Source organism: Hippocampus bargibanti, linkage group LG06, assembly GCF_051943395.1.
Source record: "Hippocampus bargibanti isolate YZ-2025 linkage group LG06, ASM5194339v1, whole genome shotgun sequence".
NCBI classification, from domain to species: domain Eukaryota; kingdom Metazoa; phylum Chordata; class Actinopteri; order Syngnathiformes; family Syngnathidae; genus Hippocampus; species Hippocampus bargibanti.
Window position 1 is genome coordinate 16374036 of NC_142739.1, and position 16161 is coordinate 16390196.

A 16161-nucleotide genomic window follows, 5' to 3' on the forward strand; every position below is an offset into this window, starting at 1 on the left:
GCAGTAGGCGGGGTAGACCCTGATCCAATTGCCAGCCAATCGCAGGGTGCCCCTAGATAACTATTCACACTCACAATCACTCATAAGGACAATTTAGAGTGTTTGATTAACCTGAAATGCATGTTTTTGGATTGTGAGAGGGAACCAGAGTAACCAGAGAAAACCCACACAGGCACAGGGGAACATGTAAACTCCACACGGGAAGGCCAGTGGCAAGATTTAAACCTGCACCTTTGCACTGTAAGACGGACATGCTCTTGTTTTGGACAATACAAAATTTTGTTATCACATGCACATTCATGAAACCAAAAATGTACAGTGCGCTTCTGTAGACTACTGGTACGGTTACATGTATTTAAGGGAGTACAATTGACGCACATACAACCCACCTGCACATAAAAGCACACCATAACTGGAAAAAGTCCTTTCATCTATCAGCTGTGTTCTGCATTGTGTCATGAAAGGTTAGGTGCAGGGTAAAGAGAAAATTAATGGATGACACACTAGGGATGAGACTAGTTCATGTGGTTTTCTTGATGAAAATGTTTCTGGACAATATCTTTAAATGCAGCTGTACAGGGCATTGAAATGGATTTATACGGAATTATACAATATTTAAATATTAGTACTGATTGAAATTTAGGTTTGTGTTGTAGATGTATTGCTGTAAAAGTAATGCATGTGTAACTTTCACCAAGTACAAGTGTTGTGCTCAATTCTACGCTCACCAAAATTTGCCGGGAACGGTCCAGGCAAATCCGGCAAACTCATTGTGTCCAAGTGAAGATATACACTTTTGAAGGTCAAGACTGAGTCAAGACCAAGACGGAAAGAAGCCGATTCATGGCAAGGTTGAGATCATAAAAAATAAGTTGGAAAACCAAGACAAATTTAAACAGTGTTGTCGCTTCAATATGTTAGTCTTTTACATACCCATACAGTTGACATTTAAAGATACAGTCTCTTTAGTTCTTTTGAAGTACAATGTGCACATTTTTTGATTCTTATTTTATTTCAATGTGAGAGAATATTGACCTGTTAAAGACGTGTTGTCGAGCATATCAATATCCTTTGTGAATCAGACCGGGCAAGCTGTGGGTGCAAATGAAAAGAAATTCACGACTCAATCACAACACTGCCAATTTACTGTCATCATGTGGATGTGTGTAGTTCATAGAAAATAAATTGAAAGTATTTGGTTTTTTTTACCAAGCACTTCTTCATAATTCTCACATTGCTGAAGTTGAAGAATAGCAGATGACTACTGCACAAATCCAGAGTTCGTCCTAACAGAGACCAAGACGTTTAGGAGTTAAGTCCGAGATAAGAACTAGACTTTCAAAAAGTGGTTTACTGATAAAGACTGCACGTACCGTGTAACAACACTATAAAGCCACGGCGACCTATAGCTGTGCACTCCATTGAGGGCATTCAATGCAGACAAATTAGACATCCATCTCTGAAGAATAACAACAACATTTATCAATCTCTGACAGCTGCTGTTGAGGCTTATTTCTAGTCTCATAGCTGGAGTCTGAAAAGTTAGCCAAACAGTTACAAATTAAGTGGACGATGCTGAAAAGCTGTCTTTTTTTAAGTGACAGGATTTACTATGACTGAGGCACTGACCTCATCTGCCTGTGGCTGTTGGAGAAGAATTGACATTGAATATTTTGGGCCAAGATATTGCATTAAAAAGAGTCTTGATCAAGAACATGGCCAAGATTAAAACAATGGGCCTCTGATGTTTTTTTTGTGGTGATGTTTTCTCATGATTTTAAAGAAAATATTTCATCAGGAACTGTGTCCGCCCACATACGCTATCATTATAACGTGACGTGTAAAAATATCTATGCAAAGGCCATCAGATTTTTTTGTCAACATTTGTGAAAACCTCTTCATTTATTTTAAAGGGAAACCGACGTCACTTTTTTGTTTTTTAACTGACATCAGAAAAACGTTTTATAGCATCTAAAATACCCAAAATATTTTTAGTCAAATGCAAAACACCAATAAAAATGACTTAGTGTCCAAAATCTGCAAAAAATTGAGCTGCGAATTGGGCATTTTCAGAAAGTCCCGCCCCCAGTTCGTGACGTCACGCCAAGACGTCTTGCATTGCTGGAGAATAAAAACAATGGCTTCAGTTTCGGATAATATACTTTTTTGTTACACATCCAGTTATGAATATGATTCAAATACTTCTGAAGAGGAAAGCATACATGTTTGCCATCGATTAAAGAAGTCCTTCCGTCTCATTTTGAGGCATCTGGACTGCAATGTAACGTCCCACGACCCCGGTCGACCACACCCGGCAGCGACCGCGCGCAGCCCCAGGAGGGACTCTGTGAACCGATGGTGATAGGGGGGGGAGACGACCGCTCCAACCCGAGGGCTCGTCGCACCCGAGGCCCCCAGCCTAGGACCCACGGCCAATGTAAGTCCCCGCCGAAACGGAATCCGTTGGGGGCTAAGTCCACGACACGAGTCACACGGTTGGAGCTGGAGAGTGAACTATTTGGCCCCTCCAGCTCCCAAAGAGTGCGGGCACTAGTGGACTCGGGGGCCGACGGGTGCATTATCGACCCCCACCTGGCCGACCTGCTGGGCTGCCGACTTTTAGATCTCCTTCCCCCTAAGGAGATCGTCGACCTGGATGGCCGATTATTAGCCCGGGTCACCCACCTCACAGCCCCACTTAAGCTCCGAGTGGCAGGCAACCATGTGGAGCACCGCCAATTTCTTGTTATGCCCTCCCGGAACGCGCCATTGGTCTTGGGTCTCCCCTGGCTCAAGGCCCATGACCCATCCATTTCTTGGGAGGGCCCCACCATTCAGGGCTGGAGCCCCTACTGCTACGCTAACTGCCTGCGGTCGGCTACGGCAGGGCGTAACCCCTCCCGCGGTGGCCCGCCCGAGGCCATCTGCCTCAAAGGCGTGCCACATTGCTACCACGACCTGCGGGAGGTGTTCAGCAAAGACAACGCCCAATCCCTGCCGCCCCACCGACCGTATGACTGTGCTATAGACTTGCAGCCAGGGGCTCCATTACCGGACTCCAGACTTTACCATATTTCTCAACCGGAACGGGAAGCCCTGAGCACTTACATAGACTCCTCTCTAGCGGCAGGACTCATTCGGCCGTCGCGTTCCCCGCTGGGCGCAGGGTTTTTCTTTATCGACAAGAAGGACGGATCCCTGCGCCCATGCGTTGACTACCGGGGCCTGAACGACATCACCATCCGCAACAAATACCCTCTCCCCCTCATGGATTCGGCCTTTGCGCCCCTTCAGTCCGCCACCATTTTTTCTAAATTAGATCTTCGCAGCGCCTACCATTTGGTCCGAATCCGTGAGGGGGATGAATGGAAAACAGCCTTCAAGACGCCTTTAGGGCACTTTGAATACCTGGTGATGCCGTTCGGGCTCACGAACGCGCCTGCCGTATTCCAGAATTTAATTAATGATGTGCTCAGGGACTTCCTCAATGTTTTTGTTTTTGTGTACCTCGATGACATTCTTATTTTTTCTCGCTCTGCAGAAGAACACCGGCAACACGTCCGACGGGTCCTGGCGCGGCTCCTGCAAAACCGGCTCTATGTGAAGGCAGAGAAGTGTGACTTCCATGTCCGCTCTCTGTCGTTCCTGGGGTTTGTGGTGGAGCAGGGGCAGCTCAGGGCCGACCCCGCCAAAACCAAGGCGGTGGTGGAATGGCCGATCCCAAAGACGCGCAAGCAGCTTCAGCGGTTTTTGGGGTTTGCCAACTTCTACCGCCGCTTCATTCGCGGGTATAGTCAGAAGGCACTCCCCCTCACTAACCTCACGTCCACCAAGCTCCCTTTCAGGTGGACTCCCGATGCTGAGGGGGCTTTCAACCGCCTCCGTCGTGCCTTCACCAACCCCCCCGTTCTGCGTCATCCCGACCCGGATCTTCCGTTCACGGTCGAGGTTGACGCATCCGAGTCCGGAGTAGGGGCCGTCCTTTCCCAGCGCTCTCCCACCGACCAGAAGCTACGCCCCTGCGCCTTCTTCTCCCGCCGGCTCAGCCCCGCCGAAGCCAATTACGACGTCGGCAATCGGGAACTGCTGGCGGTCGTCCTGGCCCTGCAGGAATGGAGACACTGGCTTGAGGGAGCTAAACACCCCTTCACCGTCTACACGGATCACAAGAACCTGGCGGCCATCCGGTCGGCCAAGAGACTTAACTCACGGCAGGCCCGATGGTCACTCTTCCTCACCCGTTTTGACTTTTCTCTCACCTACTGCCCAGGGTCACAGAACACCAAGCCCGACGCCCTATCCCGTATCCATGAGCCGGCAGAAAGGGAGGAGACTACCACCAACATCCTGCCGGCCCAGCGCATCCTGGGCGCCCTGAGGTGGGAGGTTGAGAGAAAAGTCCAACAAGTCCAGGGAACCACCACCATCCCCAGGGGCTGTCCCAAGGATCGCCTGTTCGCCCCCCCCCCCCCCTACGCACCGAGGTGCTCATCTGGGGGCACACATCTAAGATAGCTTGCCACCCGGGGGTCAACAGGACGATCCAACTCATCGCCCAACGGTTCTGGTGGCCGGGGTTTAGGAGGGACATCACCCTCTTCGTGAAGGCCTGCCCGACCTGCGCCCGTGGAAAGGCCTCCCACCAGCCCCCGGCCGGACTCCTCCAGCCCCTACCGGTTCCGTCCAGACCCTGGTCCCACATCTCCGTCGACTTCGTGACAGGCCTCCCCCCCTCCCGTGGCAAGACGGTCGTCCTCACCGTAGTGGACCGATTCTCCAAGTCGGCCCACTTCGTTCCGTTAACCAGGTTGCCGTCTGCCACCGAGACGGCTCAACTCCTGGTTAACCACGTCGTCCGTCTCCACGGGATTCCGACTAACATCGTGTCGGATCGGGGACCGCAGTTCGTGTCCAAGGTATGGAAGCGTTTCTGTCGGTCCCTAGGGGCATCGGCGAGCCTGTCGTCTGGGTACCACCCCCAGACCAACGGACAGACGGAGAGGAAGAACCAGGACCTGGAGGCGGCCCTCCGGTGCGTGTGCCTCCACAACCCGGCGTCGTGGGCCCTGCACCTACCCTGGGTGGAGTACGCCCACAACTCCCTGGTCTCCGCAGCCACAGGTCGGTCCCCATTCATGTCCGCCTGTGGCTATCAGCCGCCCTTATTTCCCACACAGGAAGGCCAGGTGGAGGTCCCGTCTATCGACCATCACCTCAGACGGGCCCACAGAGTCTGGAAGGAGACCAGGGACGCCCTGTCACGCACCGCATCCCGGAACCGGCGGGTGGCAGACCGCCATCGACGGCAAGCACCCAGCTACCAGGTCGGGCAGGAGGTCTGGCTATCTACGAAGGACCTTCGGCTGGCAGGGTCTTCGGCCAAGCTGGGCCCACGCTTCACGGGTCCCTTCCCCATCGAGGCCATCCTCAGCCCGGTCTCGGTGAGGCTCCGGCTACCACCCACCATGCGGATCCACCCCGTGTTTCATGTTTCCCTCCTCAAGCCAGTGGAGACCAGCCCCTTAGCCCCCACGCCCGCCCCCCCACCTCCCCCCCGGATATTGGACGACGGACCAGTCTACACCGTGCGGGAGATACTGGACTCCAGGCGCAGGGGCAGAGGAGTGCAGTACCTGGTCGACTGGGAGGGCTATGGACCTGAGGAACGTCAATGGGTCCCACGGGCCTGGATCCTCGACCCATCCCTCACCCGGGCCTTCCATGCGGCTCACCCATCCAAACCTGGGGGGCCGCCGAGAGGCGTCCCTTGAGGGGGGGGCACTGTCACATCTCAAAAGAGGCAGAAAGGCGACCAGCTCCTGTGAGGAATGAATCAGCCCGTTTCCACAGGCTGATACATTCCTTGCATGGAGCTTGGACTCCCTCTGCTGGCGGCTTTTGGATGTAACACAAGGGTTTAAAAAATAACAGTACAGCAAAATACATTGACGTGATGGAAAGATGCTACAATGCGTCTTTTTTAACGGTCAGGAGGCGGTCCTTTTCTGACGTCACGTGAGGACTCGTCACCAACTCAAAAACAAGACTTCCTGAATGTTCAGTGCGAGTCTTAAACTGTAAAATATAGCTATATGCGGTGGAATCTTATTAAAATACGCCCAGTAGAAGTCATTTGAAGCCATTTTACAAATTATGGACACAACTTGTCCGGAGACGTCGGTTGTCCTTTAAGTCATTCAGATGCTGACTTGCTTATGTGTTTTAGATCAGCACAAAACCACAGAATCCAAGTGCATTAAAGCTTCAGGTTGCAAACGTATAGGGCCAAGAACATACTTCCTCAGTAAATCTGTATGCAGTTTGGTTGCGCATTATAGCAAACAAAGTATTGAATTCATAGCTCCCTAACAGGCATTGTTTGATGTGTTTGATCTTTTGTATTTATTTTTATTTTATTTTTTTAAAGACCTTGTAATTGACCTTGTAGGTTTTTATGGCATACCTAATAATAGCACTGAGTGATGACAGGTTGGTTGAATTTTACGAGGATGACTGGGTCTATCGAAAGTGGGGTTTGTGGGAGGTGAACATAACAAACCCCTGTGATGATGGATTCAGACACTTTCACTTTAAGTTTGAGGTCACGAGTTGTATTGTCAGCTCGCTTTTAATTAGTCTCTGAACAAAGATGAAGTAGGTATGCAGTAAAAAAGTAAAAAGGATGCACATGGCTGTTTTACAATAGTCAAACAGCTGGTTTTAAGAGTTGAAAGTCAAAGACGTTCAGCGTTGCAGCACTTTTGTTAAGTAGGCTGAAATAAATATGATTGATAAAAACCACATGTGATAATGTTTACTTCTTGGGGGGGGATGAGCACAGAGATAAGACGAGCAGGGTTTAAAAACATATGGCTTACAGTTCCAGTCAGAAATCTTTGGGTACGGATTGTTTTGACTTGCTCTAAACCCAGTCAGCCATGAATAAATGTCTATATGCGAGTTAAGCCAGTGGGTCATATTACATGCAATGTGCCAGGTGTCAAAGTCAGCAAAAAAAAAAAAAGAATGTCATGGAATATCTTTCCACTCAGTGACCTCCCAATTTCCTTTATACTTTCACAGGATGAATGTTCATTGTTGTTGGTACAGGTAGGAAATTTGGCTCATGCATGTCTGTGTTGTTTTAAGCACCATACAAAAGAAATTAATGGATGGATCATTATGGACATGAGTTGATCATGGATGTTGTTATAAAAATTGTAGTCCTCAAATAGCCTTTAGTTTTTCAAGACACAACTTAATATTTTCTTTAATTCTAATAAATACTATCGTTTTTCAAAACACGGCACTACATTTTTGTATGTCGATTACTTGAGGGGGGATTTATTTTTGCTGTGTGAGTTTTGTTACGACTGTGCTTTCTATTGAAGGCTATATTAATGCAACCAAGTTTTTTCGTCTTTTTTCGTATGCAAATGACAACACTGACAAAGTATGGTAATATCCATTCACAGGGAGCTGCAGAAACAACTGGGGTGTAATTTGCGTGGAAGACGAGTACCACGTCCTTGTTATAAACCTGTATTTTTCAATTGTCTATCGTTCACCACCTCCAACATCCACATTAACAGTTTGCGATAATCGTAATGCTGAGTTAACAATAATTTTCTTACCAAATAAATGTCAAAAAAGTCAACCATTTCATAAAATATCACACCATGAGCAATAGTGGGTTCTGTTTTGCCTCATCGTTTGACGGTGATATCGTCATCCAGCAGACAATCCAGCAGACATTTAAACAGCTTCTTCCCCCAAGCCATTAACTCTTTGAACTCTTTCAACAGTAGCCAAAATGGAACTGTATAGTGCCACTTAGCAGTTTTTTTTTTTTTTTTTTTTTTTTTTTGACAACGATACTAGTGCAGCGTGTTCTACCGGAAACAAATTCCTTGTGTGTTCTACATACTTGGCAATAAAGATGATTCTGATTCTGATTCTGATTCTGATCACTAATTCAAAATGGCTGTACTTATCATGCTGTCATTTGTGAATTCCGGCCATATGAATAAGGGATTGGAGGCTGGCCTTGTTGACTCATCAGGCAATGTTGTGTTTTCCCAGCTGGTCTGCAGGGCTGTGGGGAGCATGCAGTCATAGCTGTGGAGGAGGGGAGCAGACACGGCAGGTCCGATGTGTCCAAAGAAGTCACACCAAAGATGACACCCTTGCTGACTCCCACTGTTCTCAACTGACCCCAGCCAGGAGGCAGGCCTGCAACACCCACAGTTGTCCACCAGCTTGGACAACGAGCCCGTGGTCACAGGTACGCATGTGTCATTAATATGTGAAAGTCACCTTGGCATCCACAGTATCGATGTGGCAAACTAATGAGTCATCCATCCATTTTCCGTGCCGCTTTATCCTCTTTAGAGTCGCGGTGGGTTCTGGAGCCTATCCCAGCCGTCTTCGGGCGCGAGGCAGGGGACACCCTGAATTGGTTGCCAGCCAACCGCAGGGCACACAGAAACAAACAACCATTTGCACTCACACTCGCAACGAGGGTCAATTTAAAGTGTTCAGTTAGCCTGCCATGCATGTCTTTGGATCGTCGGAGGAAACCGGGGGACCCGGAGAAAACTCACACAAGCATAGAGGGAACATGCAACTCCACACAGGGAGGCCAGACCGGGTCTTGGACTCATGACCTCTGCACTGTGAAGCCGGCTTGCTAACCACTCGACTACCAGCCCACCACTGATGAGTCAAGTAAAGGAAAATCAGAACTAAAATAAAACTTTTCCGAACCACAACTCCTCCTACACTTGCTCGGCACATTCAGGTCTTAAAAGAGCTCGATAGGCTGGGAAGTCACTGTGTTTTATGACTATGATCTCAATAGCTTTAGACTTGCAACAGGTCCATTGAGATCTACTTTATTGCAGCCCCCGTCCAAATCTGATGTAAACTTTTGGAATCCCAAATAATTGCACTACTTAGCACACTGTGCCACTTCGGTGACTCATTTAGTTTGAAATGGCAAAATTCTTTCAAGATGTTGATAACAATACTTGGAGTCATTCTAAAAAATTGAATTGGATTGGATATGCCCAATACTGTTTAATATATATATATATATATATATATATATATATATATATATATATATATATATATATATATATATATATATATATATATATATATATATATAAAAAAGTCTCGTTATATCGATATCGGATATATCGATAGTCCCGGTTATATCGATACTATTTCTATGCACGCACGGAGAAAATTACATGCAAACAGGGTCGGATATATCGATAGTCCCGGTTATATCGATATTTTTTCGGACTCCCTTGAATATCGATATAACGAGACTTTACTGTATATATATATATATATATATATATATATATATATATATATATATATATATATATATATATATATATATATATATATATATATATAATAATAATCCTCGTCTCACCCACCATGGGTGGTGTCTGTCCCCCATTTTAGCTCAGGTGCTCGACCAGAGGCCAGGAAGCTTGAGGGTTCTGCGCAGTATTCGTGCTGTTCACAGCACTACGCTTTTCTGGACTGAGTTATCTGATGTTGTTCCCGGGATCTGTTGCAACCACTCGTCTAGTTTGGGGGTCACTGCCCCGAGTGCTCCGACCACCACAGGCACGACTGTCACCTTTACCTTCCAGGCTCGCTCCAGCTCCTCTCTGAGCCCTTGGTATTTCTCGATTTTCTCATGTTCCTTCTTTCTGATGTTTCCATCACTCGGGACCGCTTTGCACTTTATCTATGACCACGAGATCTGGTTGGTTGGCCATTACCATCTTGTCAATCTGTATCTAGAAGTCCCACAGGATCTTTGCTCGGTAATTCTCTACTACCTTGGGAGGTGTTCCCATTTTGACCTTGGGGTTTCCAGTCCATACTCTGCACAGATGCTTCGGTAGACTATGCCAGCCACCTGGTTATGGCGCTCCATGTAGGCTTTCCCTGCCAGCATCTTACACCCTGCAGTTATGTGTTGGATTGTCTCAGGTGCCTCTTTGCACAACCTACACCTTGGGTCTTGCCTGGTGTGGTATATCCGTGCCTCTATGGCTCTGGTGTTCAGGGCCTGCTCTTGAGCAGCCAGGATGAGTGCCTCTGTGGTGTCCTTGAGGCCAGCCCTCTCTAGCCACTTATAGGACTTCTTGAGATCAGCCACTTCAGTTATGGTTCGGTGGTACATCCCGTGTAGGGGCTTTTCCTCCCATGATTGTCCCTCTTCCAGCACCTCAACCTCTGTTCCCCATTGTCTGAGACATTCTCTGAGTACATCATCCGTTGGAGCCTTCTCTTTGATGTATTCATTGAGCTTGGATGTTTCATCCTGGACAGTGGCTCTCACACTCACTAGTCCGCAGCCTCCTTCCTTACGGCTTGTGTACAGTCTCAGGGTGCTGGATCTGGGATGGAATATATACAGTAAAGTCTCGTTATATCGATATCGGATATATCGATAGTCCCGGTTATATCGATACTATTTCTATGCACGCACGGAGAAAATTACATGCAAACAGGGTCGGATATATCGATAGTCCCGGTTATATCGATATTTTTTCGGACTCCCTTGAATATCGATATAACGAGACTTTACTATATATATATATATATATATATATATATATATATATATATATATATATATATATATATATATATATATATATTGTATAATAATATAATAATCCTCGTCTCACCCACCATGGGTATATATATATATATATTGTATGTAATATATATATATATATTGTATTGAATTGGATTTGCCTTTATTAGTCTCGCAGTGGAGAAATTTACATTTCACAGCAGCAAAGTTATGAAAGAGAGTGACTGTTGTATGTCTTTGTGTGCCCTGCGATTGGCTGGCAACCCGCCTCGTGCCCGAAGACAGCTGAGATAGGCTCCAGCAACCCCCGTGACCCTAATGAGGAATAAGCGGTATGGAAAATGAGATGAGATGATATATATATCAGAGAGAGAGGAGAAAGGGCGAGACGGGGATGTGAATGTGACATAACGGGTCATCTTGTTTTCTGTTTCAGTGTTCTCACAAATGTGGTCATGGCTTGAGAAGGAGGACAGTGTTGTGTACAAGACTCAACACGGGTATGCAATCACAGACGCTGCAAGATAGTTGGTGCGTAGGCTCGTCGAAACCCGCTAGTCAACAATCCTGCTTCATCAAACGCTGCCAGAAACAACGCAAATTCCAGTGGTTTATCTCAATGTGGCAAGAGGTGGGTTTTTTGGGTTTTTTTTGGGGGGGGGGCATTATTGGACATAATTTTAAAATGTGCAAGGATTTTATTATTTTTATGTCATGACAAGGTTGTTTTTTCCCTTGTTCTTTTTGTATATTCAGTGTTCAGCAACTTGTGACCATGGGTATCAAGCACGTTTTATCAGGTGTGCTGAAAAGGTATATACTTTAATATGTGTTCAGGATACAGATTTAACAACTGACTTTACTGGAAACAGTCTCATTGTAGGTACAGCTTCTATGTTATTTCCTAATTGATTGTTCCTTAATTTAAGGATGCCACTGGAAAATACAGAGAACTTCCGGCCAAAAAGTGCCACCACATCCCAAGGCCCCAAGCCACTCTCCATCGGCCCTGCATCTTAGCACAGTGTCGTCTGCATACAATAGAGGTCTTAATCAAACATTATGGAGTATCATTTTTAACGTTTAGACCAGGGGTCTCAAACTCAATTTACCCGGGGGCCGCTGGAGGCAGAGTCTGGGTGAGGCTGGGCTGCATCAGGATTTCTCAAAGAAAAGCACAGATAAAACATTCCAATGTTCTCAAAATCGTTATTTTTAACACCCGAAAAATTTTATTAAATGAATAAAAAATAAATTAACCAGTAATAAATAAATAAAATAATTATAATGATCATAAGGCAGAAACAAAAGACTGAAAAAAACACAGAAAAACTAATTGTTTTAAAAAGTTTCAAATTTCTGTATACACAGTTCTTTAACCTTTAACTTTCTTAACATAAATAAAATATTGAACATGAACTTTTCTAAACATGGCTTCTCTTGCCTACTTCTTGCTGCTAGAGACCTGGCAGTGCTTCTTTTCACAAAGTCGAGCAACATTTGGCTTGAGGGAGGAGGCAGTGGAGACTGAGTAGGGCTTGAAGATGCACATCAGTAAGTCTGGACCTGTACTTGGACTTATTGAAGTTCAAGATGGAGAAGAGCTTCTCACATAAGTATGTGCTCCCAAAAAGACACATGGTCCGCTTGAACATTCGGGAAAGTTCAGGGAAGCTGGGGGTTAACTCTCTCAAAAATTGCCCAAGCTTGTCTGCTTCTCCATTCACATCCCTGAACTTGGCTTTGAGTGCAGAGTTGCTTTGTGAGTCTTGAAGTCTGCAAATCTGTGATTGAATTCTCTCTGTAGCTCCAAAATGGTGGTTTGTTCAGCTCCACACACAAGTTTCTTCATATCAATCATGCGGGCCGCACTAACATTAATCTTTCATATCAAGGCTGGCCGCAAAATATTCTTTCAGGGCCGCAGTTGGCCCGCGGGCCGCGAGTTTGAGGCCTCTGGTTTAGACCTATACTCTCTTTAACACACTGAGGTGTTGAGGAGCAGTTCAGCATCTTCATTTGATTAAATGATGTCAACAATTCGACAAAACACCTCCTCCCTTTATGGTGGAGTGCATTTATGAACTACTGAAAATTGTAACCACAGACAAAGCATCCTGTCAAAATAATTTGCTCTTTTATCAGTTTTATTTGGGTGAACCTAAATAAGTATTTAGGCGTTGCAGCTAGATAATTTCCCTGTTTTTCTCCACAGATTTGGCATGTCGGGATTACTTCCACTGGTGTTATCTGGTGCCGCAGCACGGCGTATGCAACCACAAGTTTTACGGCAAGCAGTGCTGTCATTCCTGTTCAAATTCAAACCTGTAATCACAGAAGACTGACTTTGTCTGTGATGCCAACCAGAAGGTAGTTAAGATTATCAAAAGACCCTTCTTGATGGCCATGCTTGAAAAATGGTGCTATTGTGTGCTTGTGAAAAGCACCACACTCCGAAGATAAGTCAATGGAAGTTTTGGCGAGCTGCAACGACTGAGTCCTTCCTTGTGATGCTGGACATCTGAAAAAAAAGTCTTACTGAGAGTCCTACAAAGGAATGTGATTACAACGATGCTACAAGAATGGAGGTCCTCGGTGAAATAAACTGGTATCCCTGCCGGGGGAAAAATGGAAATCCCAGATTTTTTTTGTCATGTTTCTCATCTGGAGAAGTACAAGTACAAGCAAGTACAAACATCTCATGTATTCGTGTTGGAACTAAAGTGCCTCATGAATAACAGCTTATGAAAAGTAGGGTGGGGGGAACCCATAGGGAAATCATTTTACTTGAAAACTTGAAGAAAAACTCAGATCTGGATAAAAATATCCATCCATCCATCCATTTTCCGTACCGCTTATTCCTCATTAGGGTCGCGGGGGGTGCTGGAGCCTATCTCAGCTGTCTTCGGGCACGTGGCGGGGGACACCCTGAATTGGTTGCCAGCCAATCGCAGGGCACACAAAGACGTACAAAAGTCACTCTGACACTCACACCTGATGGATCAATACTCCGTTAACTACGGCCCATAGACCGCCTATAGCCCGACTTCACATTTTGCCACTGCATAATACCAGAGATGCACCGTCATTTTTTTTCAGTCGGGCCACATGATTGAGACTTATACATGCATAAAACATAATGTTCCCTTCCACCTTTCTGCAGTCTAAAAGTCTTGCCGTCAAGAATTAAAAAGAATCCTAGACACACCTAAGATCAGTTCAAAGAAAAATTGATTGGTTATAATGTATTTAATAAATAGTGGAATTTATTTCGACCATCATGACTGAGTTCTTATAAAGGAAAACAAGGAGAGCTATGGATGCACTTTTATAGTATGTTAAGTGCAGAAACATCACTATCTTGTGGGTACCATTTTAAAATTCTTCTCATGGTACTACAGATTCCCACTCTTTGACAATACCATCGGTTGATTGCTGATCCGGCAAATGTTAAATGAGAATCAATAACTGAATAAATAAATAATAAATAAATACAGAAATAAATACAGAAATACAGAAAGAAATACAGAAATAATGAACGAATGAAGAGAAGTCAACATCTCTGATCACCAGCTGCAATTTCAGAATGAATAGCCAAGTTCAGTCAACTGCAAGTACACTCATTGCAAATACTGCATTTACAGTAAGTACCCCGAACACACACGGAATGAGCTTCCGTGGCTCAATTTAAATTGTCCGTTTCAATCTCTTCCTTCAAACGTTAAGGTCGCACCACTCTGACCAAATGAGGGGTGATAATTTGTGGGTTTTTTTTTCATTTTAAAGTTTGTGTCAATTGGTTAGCACGCCGGCTTCACAGTGCAGAGGTTGCCGGTTCGCGTCCTGCTCTGGCCTCCCTGTGTGGAGCTTGCATGTTCTCCCCGGACCCGCGTGGGTTTTCTCTGGGTACTCCGGTGTCCTCCAACGTTCCAAGAACAGGCATGCAGATTGAACACTTTAAATTGTCCCTAGGTGTGAATGTGAGAGTGTTGTTTGTCTTTGTGTGCCCTGCGATTGGCTGGCAACCAATTCAGGGTGTCCCCCGCCTAGTGCCCGAAGACGGCTGAGATAGGCTCCAGCACCCCCCGTGACCCTAATGAAGAATAAGCGGTATGGAAAATAGATGAATGGATCTTTGCGTCCGCGTGGGTGGAATCAAACTGTCTGGTTCACCCCACATTGAGCCATGCCTCAAAGTGCATTCTGCAGGGCTACTCAATGCTGAGCGGGCTCTGAGGTTTGTTTTTCACAGGAGTGCATGAGCTATTCAACTAAATGTACAATATACAAAGCACAGCTTCAATTGGATTTCCATCTTCAGTTTTTTCCCTTTTTTTCCTAACTCTTTTTAATGTTATTATATTGGTCCAATAATTACTTAATTGCCATGCATCCCTAATTTGTATGAAAGTGAATTATATTTTTTTGTAAAAAAAAATAACGTGTAAGAACATAATGATTATAAACAATGATTGATGATCAACAACAGATGCTAGGAAGAAGTTTTAAGTTGGATGGATTGGATTTCATTTTTATGATTATTTTGTTTTACTTTTTATCCCAGCCTAAATGACATCAAGTGAGAACATTGTGGGTATGTAAATGTATTGATACAGGTTCACTCTTTTGTTTTGGTTTGTTTTTGTCTGGAGACGAACTGACAGGAAATGGCTTGTGCAATGGTTGCAGCAATGTTTACAATCTCAATAAAATCATGAAACATTGGATTGGATTGGATTTGCCTTTATTAGTCTCACAGTGGAGAAATTTACATTTCACAGCAGCAAAGTGATGAAAGGAATGAAAGTAGAAAAACAAAATACATGAGCTGCTGGAAAGGCAGCCACTCTCGGGGCGCCGTCTTGAAGTCAAAAGACCGAAAAAAAAACTAAATAACAAATAATATGACAGCATCGAGACAATATGACAAAACAAAGGCACAGAGAGACATTCATTCTTCAGGACTTGCTGTACATGCAAATGTGAAACATGTCATATCCATTACATTTCTAAAGTGTAGATTATATTATCAGTTAACATTCATTAAGACTCAAATTGTGGATATTCAAATGCATGTCTGTTTTATTCTAAGGGAGTTTTCACAAACATGGCAAACAATTTGTCCCGGATACATGGTCCTGGTGGGCATCGTCATGTAATTTATGATGTTCAAAAAAGGTGTTGGGCTTTATTCACGTGTTTCATTTTATGAGAAATGTGCCACACACATTGTCAAACTGAAGTCTTGAATTTTCTGCCTGCAATCTAGTCAAGTCAAAACCTGATTTAATTGTTTGTGTCATTAGGAGAGAACAACTTGTTTGTTGTGAAAAGTAGTTTAAGAAAACGAGCAGTAGAGCTAAACTATGGGAAATGTTCATGTTTATGCAACAACGGCTTTCAGACAGCAACTTCCTGTAAATTGTCCATTGTAATAGGTCAAATACAAGATAAATCTGGTAAAAAGCGAACCATTACTTCAAACACATCTGACTTAGCCCTGGTCAAACTTTGCTATCTCTGAC

The 16161-nt window shown here is 44.9% G+C and overlaps 2 protein-coding genes across 2 annotated transcripts in view; both read left to right on the plus strand.

The window, feature by feature from the left end:
• Positions 1 to 14653, plus strand: part of adamts16 (ADAM metallopeptidase with thrombospondin type 1 motif, 16) — a 95724-nt gene extending 81071 nt beyond the window's left edge. The window contains exons 19-24 of the mRNA XM_088998461.1: positions 8083 to 8284; positions 11073 to 11267; positions 11393 to 11449; positions 11566 to 11682; positions 12444 to 12456; positions 12852 to 14653. Coding sequence (XP_088854587.1) covers positions 8083 to 8284; positions 11073 to 11267; positions 11393 to 11449; positions 11566 to 11682; positions 12444 to 12456; positions 12852 to 12967 — 700 coding nt within the window. The 3' untranslated portion in view covers positions 12968 to 14653. The remainder of the gene's footprint in view (positions 1 to 8082; positions 8285 to 11072; positions 11268 to 11392; positions 11450 to 11565; positions 11683 to 12443; positions 12457 to 12851) is intronic.
• Positions 4523 to 5783, plus strand: LOC148896610 (uncharacterized). The gene is made up of 2 exons (XM_088998713.1): positions 4523 to 4916; positions 4983 to 5783. The coding sequence occupies exon 2, from the start codon at positions 5136 to 5138 to the stop codon at positions 5769 to 5771; it is 636 nt and encodes a 211-aa protein (XP_088854839.1). The 5' UTR covers positions 4523 to 4916; positions 4983 to 5135; the 3' UTR covers positions 5772 to 5783.
• Positions 14654 to 16161: the final 1508 nt, after the last annotated feature.